The sequence below is a fragment of the Sciurus carolinensis genome, chromosome 3 (genome assembly GCF_902686445.1).
Source record: "Sciurus carolinensis chromosome 3, mSciCar1.2, whole genome shotgun sequence".
NCBI lineage: Eukaryota > Metazoa > Chordata > Mammalia > Rodentia > Sciuridae > Sciurus > Sciurus carolinensis.
In genome coordinates this window covers 17,477,515-17,491,047 of record NC_062215.1, presented here as the reverse complement: position 1 = coordinate 17,491,047, position 13,533 = coordinate 17,477,515, and the positions used below count along the sequence as shown (strand labels likewise).

Here is a 13,533-nt window from a genome sequence, read left to right as displayed (position 1 = left end):
ACTACAGAGCATAAATTCCAACGAATTTCCAAAAGTCTGTGTTCTTACTTCAGGTACAGGAAGGTGGGAAAGAAACTATGAAGTGCCATTCAGTTGCACTTGGAGTCAGGAGAAAAACCTGAGGTTATAAGCTATAGGTGGCCACAGGGAAAGGAAGCAGGTAGGCCAGTCCCTGAGGGCTGAGGACAAGTGTAACTAGGTAGCATCCTCAGGGATCACAGAATGGCCAGAAGCCCTTGCCCTCCGTCTAGTCTATTGAGCTCTGAAATTCCTAGGTCTCTACTTCATTCTTCCTTGTACAACAGAAATCCCCAATCCCCAGATCAGAGTATTTGTTTTAGAATTTAGGAAGCTTCTAAATCTCACTGAAATGAAAGATGGAGAGGCAGGGAGTCCCATGTTTCTTTCCCTGGTATTGCATGAGGGAAGTGACAACTGGGCTGTAGAAGTTGAAACTCTGAATTTACTTTCTATGGCAACGTTCTTTAAATAGTGGTCATATTCTTCAGTTGTCCTATTTTACAAGCTGAAAAGGTACTACAGACTATATACAGACATCTCTTTTTTTTAATACCTTACATGTGCGTAGTCCCCAGGTTTACAAAGGCCTTTGCTATATCTTAGTTGACCCTCAATGGAGCAGGTAAGGCAAAAGCAATTATTGATACTTTGTAGATGAAGAAATAGATGCAAAGAGATTAAGGGGCTAGTTCAAGGCAATAAAGCCAGGAGATACGTGAGCTAAGACTTAAACTCAGGTTTTCTGACCCCCAATATAAAGAGTGAGTTTGGCCACTTCATGGCACCATGGAGTACTAGGAGAGTAAAACAAAGCTTTCTCAAGCTGATGTCACACCCTGGTAATTTACCTAGGATAACAGAAGCAGAACATGACATTCTGGTTTTGAGAAAATGCTTTGTGTTGACACTATCAACACTTCTCTGATGATTAAAATTCAGGTATTTTTAGTTATCTAAAAATGGCATATATATGCCATGTATATGTATTTTATAACTCATTTTGGTATTTATTAGTGCCTATTATAAATGTGCTCTTCCAAAACCAAAACAAGCCAAACCAAACCCTTTCTTGAAATATTTGCTGATTTTACTCAACAGATATTTATAGCTATGTTTTATAAAAGGATTCATCATTTTTTTTTTCATTTTTTTATGTATTGAAACTGGTCGACATATATGTGTATTATAAACATACATATATCTGTATATATAGAACTTTCCAAGAAAATATGCTATAATAACCAAAGTATACCTAAACATTTTTTTTTTTTATAAAATACAGTAGCCATCTAATGTCACTGACTTAATAAGTGGGAAAACTGGGCCACTTAACTGTCAATCATCACACTTTTTTTTAAATAAAAAATGAAGTTCAATGCAGAAGTCACCACATCAGTGATTACAATTAATGTGTCTGGCAAAATGACTAACCCTCTTTCCTAAAGTGGTTATATATCTTATTGAGTCATATTGTAGTCATTAGCCAGAGTTAATTTTAAACAGATAGATGGAAAGATACTCATGTTTAGGCCTGCACAATTTGGAGTCTCTTCATTATCTGCTTATTTCACTAAAGCAACCCAAAGCCTGAAGAGTTGCCTAACATTACCAAGACTTCCTAATAACGTATCTGAAGTAAGGCTGTACAAAGATGTCAGAAAGGATCACACAGAAAGCAGTCTTGTCTATAGTGGTGAGGCTGAAACAAAACCCATGGAAAAACAAATATGTCTGCCTACTTGAGTTCCCTCCCAAGTACTCTAAAGTTTCTTATTGGCTCACACATTATGCCCTCCCAGCTCTAAATCCTGTTTCTTTCTTATTAGGCAATATTACTCGGTGCCAGAGCAGTGAGGAAGTTCTTTTTCAACAATTTTATAATTAAAACAACAAACAACTGTAAGTTCTGAGCTCTTCAGTAATACTGCCAGGGATTTCAAGCAATATTCTTCTTTTGTAGAATGTAAGTTTCCAAAGAGTATTCCACTGCTGTGCTGCCAATGAGGGGTATGTTGACTAAGACAGCCACTCCTGTCAGCTGAGGGGAAAACAGGGGGTCCTGGGGTGGCTGGGTCAGTTTTGAGTGTTTGTCCACTTACCCAAGTGTATAATCAGATGTTATTATTTTCTTTGTGTGATGATATAAAAAAGTTGAAAGCACTGAAAAAGGGTTGGTTCTCCATAAATTACCAGACTATTCTGTTATATTCAGATGAGGTCTTCCAATTTGATTTCCAACAGTGCCAAGTATACCCAGAATTAAACAGTCAGGTTAAAGGGTTTAACTGCTCTCACACTTGTAGAGGAAACTGGACAGTCGCATCATTTTACAGTCTGAGGAGCTCCTTTTCAGGCACTTTATTTTGCCTCAAAAAAAAAAAAAAAAAAAAAAGCGGCAGAAGAGACTGAAGAGGAAAATAATAAAGCCAGCCATTGGTGCTGCTGGCTGCAGAATTTACCTGGCCTTCCCTCTACTGCTGCTTCTTCCCTTGACATTAAGACCGAGGCTTTCATCCTCCTGATCTGGAAAAGCACATCCCCCTCAACTTCCATAAATCTGCAAAACTTGAAAAGAGCCCCAGTGTCATCAAGTAAAAGAGAAGGCTTTAGGAATCTCACTGGAAGGAGGGGTGTCTTCAAGCCTCTCACTGCTAAGCCGGACATTTCCTAACACTGGACAAATTGTACGTCCAGCTCAGGGAGGGTGAACTGCAGTGGTCTTTTACCCTCAAGCCAATTGTTAGCTTTTCACAGGAATCAGCAGGGAAGCACATGTGAAACCTCTGTGTGCCGGTGAGCGCCCCCATGCCTTGTGTGACTCTGCATGTAGATGAAGCCGGCCGGGAGCTTTCTGAGCTGCTGCTGCTGAGTTCTCAGAGAAGCCTTTTCTCCGGCTGGGCTCCCTGCTGGGACAGCCCTTTTCAATTTTTCTATCCCCCCTCGATCTCTTCTCCTGCAGAACACAGGGAAACTTGATTGAAATAAAGACCTAGGGAACATGTTTTATTTTCTCCTGTTCAATCCATTTTAGAAAAGCTTTTAATTGGTTTTAAAAAGATGCTAAACAAAATGTGATGATGTTTTTCAGTCTTCATGAACTACGGATACCACTTTTTATACTTTCAAAGGGCTAATAAATCAATCATGAAATTAACTCTCCCGCTAAATTTAAAGCAAATCCACTGAATACCAGGTTCATTAAAAATCTATGCATTTACTTAGAAAAATTTAAAATTCAAAGAAAATTATCCTAGTAACTGAAATCTGACTTGAATTTTTAGTTGTACACTGAAAATCCAAGAGCAAGGCAATCACAAAGGGAAAAAAGGAGGGCTTGTGAACCAGTTTTAATAAGCCAATTTACAAGAAGGGAGGGGTGGGGGAGGGGTGGAAATGGAAAAGAGAATATCTTGATACATAACAACATAGTGCCCCTGGAGGGATTCTTTTATTTGAGCATGTGCACACATGCACACACAATTTTTCTGTGTGAAAGCTGGATTTACAACAAATGCAACATTAAGGACTCTGTGACTGATATGATTGCTGTATTGTAATACACGTACAGTTCTTCTTTTTAAAGAAAAACGTCCACAGCTTTTGTTTTCTTGCCAGTGGTAAATAATAGTTTTCTACCTTTATACACCTTATAATGTTCAGATGCATAGATTTTTAACTGAAAACATCTGAAAAACCTAAATGATAATGGATTGGTGAAGTGAATGCTTCCACTTTAGAATTATAAAGGTTCTTGATACTGGATCAGCCTGAAAAATTTCCTTTATTTTCTTGAGATAATATAAACTAATTTTAAAAAACAAGGTGGTACAGAAAGGGCCATTAAAATTTTTTTCTTAAATATATGCCAGTTAAAAATCCTATAAGTATTCATTTTTCCTGCCACTTATCCTGTAGGTCATCTTAGGCAGACCAGGTCACAGTCACCACATTTTGATTAATTCCTTTAAAAGAGAATCCCTGCCATTTCCAATCACTAAGGCAACCAGATCTCTTACTTCTATGTTTTCTACATCCCTTTTTAAAGATCTAATTGCTATTTCTAGCCAATTTGAGCCATGTACTTGGATGCTCACCCTTCACTTCTAGTTTTCCACATAATTCTCCTTTTTCATCATTGAAGTAACTTCTGAAACCATATTTTAAAAATTGTGACCATTTTATTGAGATATAAGTCATACAGCACATAACAATCGTATGGTTTTTAGTATGTTCACAGATAAGTGCAACTGTCACCACAATTTTAGGATGTTTTCATCACCCCAAAAAAGAAACTCCGTATCCATTAGTAGTTACCTCCTAGTCTCCCCATCCACCCCTCTCAGCCCTAGGCAACCACTAATCTACTTTCTGTCCCTATAAATTTGCCAATTCTGAGTCTTTTGTATAAATGCAATTGTACAGTGTGGCCTTTTGTGACTGGTTTCTTACACTCTGAGTGATTTCAAGGTTTGTCCATGTTGCAGCATGTTCAGTACTGCATTTTTTATTGCTAAATAGTATTCCACTGTAGGGATATATTAGATTTTATTTTATTTGATGAACATTTGTGTTGTTTCTATTTCTGGGTATTACAAATAATATTGCCATGAACATTCACATACAATAATTTGTGTAGATAAAATGTTTTCATTTCTTTTTGGGTACCTACCTAGGAGTGAATTGATGGGCCATCTGCTAACTTGATGGTTAACCTTTTGAGGATTTACTAGATTATTTTCCAAAGGCTGCACAATTTACATATTCTCACCATCAATATTAGATAGGTGTCAATTTTTTTACTTCATTATTACCTGACCTTTGGACTACATCCATCCTAGTAGGTACGAAGTGGTCCCTCACTGTATTGGTTTTGATTTGCATTACCGTGATGATGAATGATGTTAACTCTTTGCATGTACTTATTGACCATTTGAACTTTACTTATTTTTTAATGTTTTTACTCTAATAATACCCTGTCTAAATATAAATGGAATAATACTAAAACATGCTCAAAATGAGGAGATATAAAAATATATATTCAATAAGATACATTTTTTGTTGAATAACTTATTCATGAAGCATATATGTGTAAGCCTCTATGCCAGATGTGAGATTTAAAATATAAGATAATGTTCCTTGAGAAATTACAATTATTCTTATAAAATATAAAGTTATTCTTAAGTTTTTAATCAAAATATAAACATTTTCTGTTTATTTCTATAGTAGTATCTATTTTGGATTACAAATAACTCTCAGCCAGATGATGTATCCTTACTTAAACCAATGTGTGTAGTATTTAACCATGTAAAGAACAAGTTGTTCAAAATAGCATTGAAAATTATTCTTCCTTCTCCCAAGTGATTCTTAGCTATTTTTTTAAATCAAAAAATGGAATGTTACAAGAAATAAGTTTAAGTGCCCAGAAGGCATCTTTTATTCTAATCATTTAAAATATGCTAACTTCATAAAAAAAAGGATTTTTGTGGTTGTGATACATATTTGGTATTGGGTAGAAATTATTTTTGTTTCAGCAACTTTAGATATATCTATTTACATATTTATGAGAACATTTAAGGAATCAGAGAGGGGAAAAATAGAGTTACTTCTCTGACTTAAGCCTTAGTATAAGCTCAAATTCCAGTCCTGAGAATAATGGTTTATGGAAAGATGCTTTAGAAATCCTCCCACAGTGCATTAATGTAGCAAATTTTCAAGGGTATTATAGGTTAGATTACTTTCACTACTCTAGAAATTTTTTTAAAACCCCCAAAATCTAGAAAATCAAGATAGTCCTTTACCGTTAAATGTAAAAATACATACATATTATTTTAACTGTTAAATTAAAAATTAGATTCATCAATTTAACACTAAATATTTTCCCTATAGCTTAGTTTATATCTTTATATTCATGTACAGAATTCCCAAATAGACAGTAAGATGTTTTTTCAAATTAATGCTTACACCCTTTGTATCTGCCTTGATTGGCATTTTGTCAATGTTTTAACACACAGAATCAATCAAAAGAATTTGTCTTGAGACATAGTCAAACATGCTCTGGCAGCCCCTATATAATTAACATATTTAAACCAACCTTTATAGGTTGTTAAGCTAAGAAAATCTCTAGTAGCCACATCAGTAGAAATGTAACCACAAGAACCAAGATCCTGGCTATGATGTCATTCCTTAAAAGTACCATGTAAACCAGTTGCAGAGGTACATGCCTGTCATCCCAGTAGCTCGGGAGGCTGAGACAGGAGGATTTCAAGTTCAAAGCCAGCCTCAACAAAAGCAAGGTGCTAAGCAACTCAGTACAATCCTGTCTCTAAATCAAATATAAAATAGGGCTGGGGAAGTGGCTTAGTGGTTGAGTGTCCCTGAGTTCAATCCCCAGTACCCCCAATCCCCGCACAAAAAATGTACCATGTGATACAAAAGAAATGACTCAAAATCATCTGTAAAATTAAAAAAACCAAAACAAATGAAAAACCCTTCCTACAGTTAAAAAAAACCTCACAAGTCCTCAAATGAAAACTCTTAGGGAAATCTGTGAAATGATAAATGCAACAAACAGGAACAAATATTTAATCCCTTCTACATTAATATCATAATCTCTCTCAGGTGGTAAAGGGGGTAAGGATGTAGAATATGTTGAAGAATTTATAAAGCAAGAAATGAGACTAACTGAAATCGTTAGATTTTGATATTTTCAGAAGAGGAAAAAAATCTGTTAAGAAAATAATTTACCTTAAGACAGAAGACCTCTGGTTTTCAGAGTAGGTTTTCTGGTTTTTGTTTTTGTTTTTTTTTTCCTTTAAGGGGAAAGATATCCAGGTGTTTTTAATGAGCATTTCTAAGAAATTGCTGCAATCCATGGCAATACAGATGATCTTTCAAAATTCTTTCACAACAGGATTTTGTGTTTATGAGAACCCTGGCTTAGTCAAAGAAAGAATGCACCACTACATGCAATTTACTGAAAGATTCTATGAAAATATTCCTTATTATTATAATTATTATTTATTTATTTTACCTGAGGAGGTGCCTTTTTCAGTAACACAAGAAGAGCCTGTAATACCAGATTAGAAAATCGGGGGCCAATGGGGACATAATCTGGAAGAGAAACATGGTTGTAATTAGGCATCTGATACACATTTACACACTTCCAAACGTTCCAGTTGTTCTACATCAAGAGTAAACATCATCCTAAGTAACATCATAAGAAAAATAGCTCCAGTATCTGTAATAAGGTAAAATATCTCCAGTAACTTAGATGCTTAAAATACCATGTAAGAACCCTTAGAACCCTTTTCTGTAAATTGGAGGAAAAAAAAAAAAAAAAAAACTTCTAAATATCCATTTCTGAGTTCCTGTAAACATTTTGTCTGGTTTTCAGAATTTTTTTTTTTTAAAGGGGAAAACATCCAGGTGTATTTATCGCACATTTCTAGGAAATTGCTGCAAACCATGGCAATACAGTAACTGAAATGATGGTGATGAACACTGGCCTTCAGATGGTGAAGAGAGGATAACTAAAAGAACTTTCCACCTGTTACATTTCTACCAATACTTCAAGATTCAGCACAGTGGCTGAGACAGGAGGATTCCCAAATTCAAGACCAGCCTTAGCAACTTAGAGAGGCCCTAAGCAACTCTTGAGACTGTCTCAAAGTAAAATAATTAAAGGGGCTGAGGATGTGGCTCCGTGGTCAAGTGCCCGTAGGTGCAATCCCCAGTACAAAAAAAAAAAAAAGATTCAGAGTAAATGGTACTTCCTTAGCTGTCTCTGCATATTGTATATGCAACCTAGACCTGTGCTTAGAGCTCCCAGTAGGCATCAGCCTCTTGATGTCAAAAGCGATCCCTTTGTTCTTAGAATATTCAGAATACATGCACATTCCATTTTGCATTAGTTTTTGCCAATATATGTTAAAACGGACAAGAAGAATCTTATTTATTTTTCTTAGACCCTACTAATTCCAGCACAGTAGTAAGGGCTCAGCAAATGCTTGCTGAATAAATGAACAAACATGAACAGAAAATAACTATTCATACAAGTGAAAATATACTCAGAGGGCACACATTCCTGACATAGTGGTGTTGCTATGACCACACATCTCAATTGTGTTTAGATAAAGGAATTTACACAGAGCTATGAGTATGTGCCTAAAAGCTTTTAAAGAAATAATCCTATAAACTGGGCTGAGATGTATCAAACATTGCACACCAAAACCTAGGTCATTACATAAAACTATCAATTTGAGGAGACTTTTCCTGGATATACCTGATTTTGCTTTATGACAAACATTGCCAAAACTTAAAAAAATAAACAACAGAATTTAATGCCAAGTCTGAAAATCATGGGGAAAACACAGTAAGAATAGTGAACATGAAATTATGACTACGCAATCATGAAAAGCTCATGGAAGATTAATCAGGTGTTGGGTAGTATTCTCAGATGTTTATTAAGTCACCAGGTGGGTTTTTATTTCAATGGAATTTATTATTCTATCCTGATCCACTGTTATGATTTATGCCAGATTGACTTAATTTTACAATGAATAAAGTGTAACAGTACCAGAATTTTCTGGCAATTACTATGTTGAGTGCAAAGACTCAGTCTTACTCATCTTTGTATCCCACTGGACTGCACTTCAACATAGGAGATGTTTAATAAATATTTTAAAAAATTACTATAGAGTACTTGACACTTTCAGAATGTGTTCAACATTTATTATCCCATTTTTGTTTTCACAATTTTTCTGTGGTATTAGCATAGAAGGAATTATAGACTGTATTGTAAGAATAGAAACTGATGTACAGAGAGCTTACAACTTCTGCCCCAGGTGTTATAGCAAATTTGGGGGTTTTACTACAATCCTAAACTCCTCTTTCTTTAGTTCTGTCAAAGTTTACAAGTGGGCCTCTGAGCTACTGGCAGTTCAGAGATACTGAATAGCAAATATATCACCCTCAAAATATTAATAATTTATTATGGAGGACACATTGTACAAGACAGAAAATAATATGAAATGTGGGTCCTTAAAAGAAAGCAGTTTATAATAGAGTCAAGGTCACAAGACATCTTACCATGAGTGAATATTATTGTTGACATTAGATGTAAGAGATAATATTATATTTCCTTGTATGATAAAGAACAATATTTCCCTTGCCCTATAGTTTACAAATACCCATTATTTGTCTTTTTTAATTTTTTGAGACTTCAGCTATAATGTGGTAAAAAGAGTAAATAGTCAAATTATGACTCACCCAGCAATCTCTCAATGTCATCCACAACCACACAACTGAGTTGGGATTTGTATGCATCATCAAAGATCTGGAAGAAAACAGAACCATTTATTATCTCACTGCCCTCCAGAATTAGGTCAATTTCTAACAACACTTACTTTAGTTAATTCCTGAGCAAGCCTAAACAAAGCTTAGTAAAACACCAATACTTCAGATAACAATAAATTAGAATTTAGTAGATTACAGGATTTTAGAACCAAAAGAGTTCTTATATGAAAATTGAGGTCCAAAGCAGTTAAATGACTTGCATCTGAGATAACACAATTGGATCATGGTTAAGAAGAGATCAGGTTAAGGCTGTTTTCAGCACTAAGAGTTGCAGGTATCATACCTGGGCATGCCAAGGAACAGCTGATCATTAATCAACTAACAAATCCCATCATGTTTATCAGTTGGTCTCTCATATCTTTGTCAGAAGCATGACTTCAGTGTTGTAACCCAAGTCTATACGGAGCCACAAGGGATGTGCAGAATAAAACTGGATGCCATTTATTATCTATAAGAACTGTGGCCCTGTTAGGCAGGGGTAATGCTGAAGGACTAGAAGTCCATCAACTCAAGTCAGACCATAATGGTAAAAAAGTTTATAAGAGAATTAAAATCGGGTATCAGTCAGGCACAATGGGGTATGTCTCTGGTGCCAACTTAGGGAGGATGAGGTGAGAGGATCAAATGAGTCCAGGAGTTCAAGACCAGCCTGGGCAACAGTGAGATCCACCTCTCCCCTGAAAAATAAAGTTGGGTATGAAGGATCAGATATATGTATAAAACAAGACCAAAGACAAGCAGAATGCATTAAAACAGCCAAAGAAATACAAATTAAAACAAATGTGAAGGAAGTAATATTCTGGCAAAGACACAGCAATAGTAAGAAGAATTAGTTTTTGTATCAGTTGAATATAGGTGCCCAATGGTCTCAAGAATGGCTTTTTTGTAAGTGATGGTGTTCCCAGTTCTGAAACTGTGGATGGGGCTCAGTGCATCCCACTGGTGTCACGAGTTAGAAGCAACTTCTGCATCCAGCCCACTCTCTCTGGCTGAAAACTTTCGTGCACAAGATGGCATAACCTGCTCTGGTTCCCACTGGCATCTTGCCTGAGGTATCATAATATTCCTTTAACCTTAGAAGATTTAGAATTAGGTATAGAAATAAAGTAAATTAAGCAACATAATCCTAATATTTTTCATATTAAGTTGAAAAACAACCTGCATATATTGATCTTTAAAATATTTTTAATAATTAAGAAAAGTTATCATAGATTTTCATTGTCACCATCTGAATCAGTTCCTTGTTACATCTTTCTTGGAATAAATACCAACAACAATTTCTGCCTCAGATATTTAATCAAGTTGAATCCTCTGGTGGAAATGTTTTCCTTTGCTTCCTCCCTCTTACCTCTCAGTCACTGTCCCACACTTCATCAAACTCTCATCTACCCTGTTTCCTTAGCTACTTCTCTCCCTACTGGATTGTGAGGTAGTTAAAAACTTCACTTTGTTCACGCTATCTCTAGTACAGAATGGTATTCAGTAATGCTGTTTGCTCAACAGATTCAACAATTCAAATAACACAAGTTCTCATTTCATCTTGCCCAAAGTCATTTGTCTCTCTTCTCTTTGGAATAAGCATTTTGTATATTGTGTATGTATTACAGACTCACTGTATTATTTTTCCCTGTATAATACTGAATTATAAGCACTCAGAAGGTTAAGTACTGTTAACTATTTCTGTATCCTCATATCACTTATTATGATGCCTTATCAAAAAAAAATCAAAAAGTATTTATTTCAGTTTATGCATTTTAAATTCAAGTAGAAATATCAAGAAAGTAGTTGGAGATGTCTGATTAAAGTTAGGGTACGGAAATAACTCTAAGGGCAGTGACTGCTGAAATCAGGACAAGGGATAAGATCTTCAAGGAGAAATGGTAGAGGAACAAATACAGGACTAAGAACTTACAAAATAAGAAGTTCTGCCATATTCATTTATTCATTCAATAAACATATTTGAATTCCTATTATGCATCAAACATTAATGAAGGCACTAGAGAGAATAATAATTAAGACAAGTAATTCTACCCTCATAAAAATTAGAGTGGGGGAAGCTGGTCACAGGTAACTGTGTGAGTGGAGATATATCACTTTCTAAAAGAAAACTTAAGAGTCACTGAATGATTCACCATATTCTTTTCCTATCTTGGCTCTCATGGAATCACATGTGAGAAAGAATCTCTATTATCTATTAGCTTCAGTCTCTAAGAAACTATAATGAGATGAGTTCACCTTCTAAGCCATGACAGACATACAGCATGAGTAAGAAATACACTTCATTGTGCTAAACCACTGAGATTTAGGGGTTGTCCATTACTGTAGCAAAACTCAGTCATCCTGACTCATGAAGGAACTTAGGGAGTCAAGGATGGTGTCCTCAATTTAGAAAGCGACATATAAACAGAGATTTGAAGGATGAATATGAGTTAACTTGTGGAAAAGGGGGAAGAAAGTAGTTTAAACAGGTCGACCTGGCAAATGAATGAGTGTGGTGAGGAGAGAGAAACAGGTCAAAGATCCTTCCTGGTTTGGCAAGCAAAATAAAAAATAATGTGGAAAAGTTGATTTGGGAGTGGATCATGAGCACATATGAAGAACAGGAAGAGAAAAGCCCTTTAACTCTTCTCCCCCCAAAAAGGGAAGAGAAGATGAGAATAGGATATTTCAGTTTTTTGATACATAAAGATGGCTCCTTTTGGTTTTGAGTTGGTGAATTCAAAAGAAAGTCTGGCAGTAGTTCCACAGTAGTTACTTGCTAATTTTTGAAGACTAGACCAATATGGCAGCCAATGTGGTAACTTACAAACTCAGGTAATTTCAGGGAATCACTAAGAATAAGGCTTTGTTTTTCAAAACATTTTTCATAATTCTACTATAAATTCTGAGGCAAGCATACAGTTATGTCCATCAGCCTAAGGGATTATGGATTAGAGCCACAGGGGCCTGAGAGACCAGGGTCTGGCTTGTTGTAGTAGTTCTGCATTTTTTCTTGAACCAGTTCTTCTTTCTCAAAACAATGTATAGCTTATATGGCTACAGAGACCTTCTTTAGGACATTTCTGGGATCTACACTGATGATAAATTGCTATGTGATATATAGTCTTACCAGCTTATCTCAGATATTATAATTCACAAAGCATTACAAATCAGCTCACAGTTGACTGCCTGGGCTACCTATAACATTTGAGAAGAAAAATACCTGTGGCAGTCATTTACTGTAAAGTAGTAGGGGTTTTGTTGTTATTGTTTTACAGACAGCAGTCAGTGTACTAATCACTATTGCAGAGAGGAGCACTCGCAGCCAAGTCTCTTAATGTACTGAGCATGACAAGACAGTGCAATTCTAGTTGCAACTTGACCAATCTCAGTGACTGGAACTCCTCTGCACCAATATAAATATACGTACCCACACCCCTTTCCCTTCTTACACATGTATTCCCTTCCTTATCTAGTCACTAGTGGGATATGAGGTCATCACTCTTCCCTTGGGTCCATGATTTCTGTCTAGTCTCCTCAGAAACTCATGGTTTTCCTGCCTGGGGCCCCAGCAGAATGATCACTAAGAAGAGACTCAGGTTTGACTGGCACACACATGAAATTAGCTGCCAGACGAAAGTCTAGTGAGGTATTTATATACTGAACTAAAAGGTTCTACCACAACTTTAGGTAGGTAAACTACCAGAGGAGGAGGTACTGGAAGACAAAATGCAGAAAAAGTAATATTGTGGATGGACTGCCCCAGTCAGAATTCCATGATTTGCCACTGTTAATAACAGAACAGCCATGCAGTGCCTGCTTCAGATCGAGAGATGCCACAACCCAGAGGTGCCAAGGAGGGCTGAAGCTGGAGCTAGATGGCCATGTGTTACAGAGTCTTTGAAAAGTTCATCTAAAGACTGTATGATCATCTTAGTTTTATCACGGAGTTTCCCGTAGAGCAGGTAAATTTATCACTATATATAGGTTTTAGAGTCAAGTAGGAAATCTGAAAGTGAAGGTTAAAGAAAGAAAATGGGAGGAGCTGAAGAAGGAACAGTGGGGAAAAGTGGCATCTGTCAGCAAGGAAATGATGAGATCTACTCAAAAGGATGAAGACAATCTTTAGAAAACAGAATCTCACAGTCTATTTCTCGCTGTACACATGGTGAGATTGCC

At 36.1% G+C, this 13,533-nt stretch overlaps 1 protein-coding gene across 1 annotated transcript in view; it reads right to left on the bottom strand.

The window, feature by feature from the left end:
- Nsf (N-ethylmaleimide sensitive factor, vesicle fusing ATPase) overlaps window positions 1–13,533 on the bottom strand; it is a 157,360-nt gene that overhangs the window by 21,081 nt on the left and 122,746 nt on the right. Inside the window, exons 16-17 of the mRNA XM_047544660.1 lie at window positions 9,289–9,355; window positions 7,052–7,131 (exon numbers count right to left, since the gene is read on the bottom strand). Of these exons, the coding sequence (XP_047400616.1) occupies window positions 7,052–7,131; window positions 9,289–9,355 (147 nt within the window). The remainder of the gene's footprint in view (window positions 1–7,051; window positions 7,132–9,288; window positions 9,356–13,533) is intronic.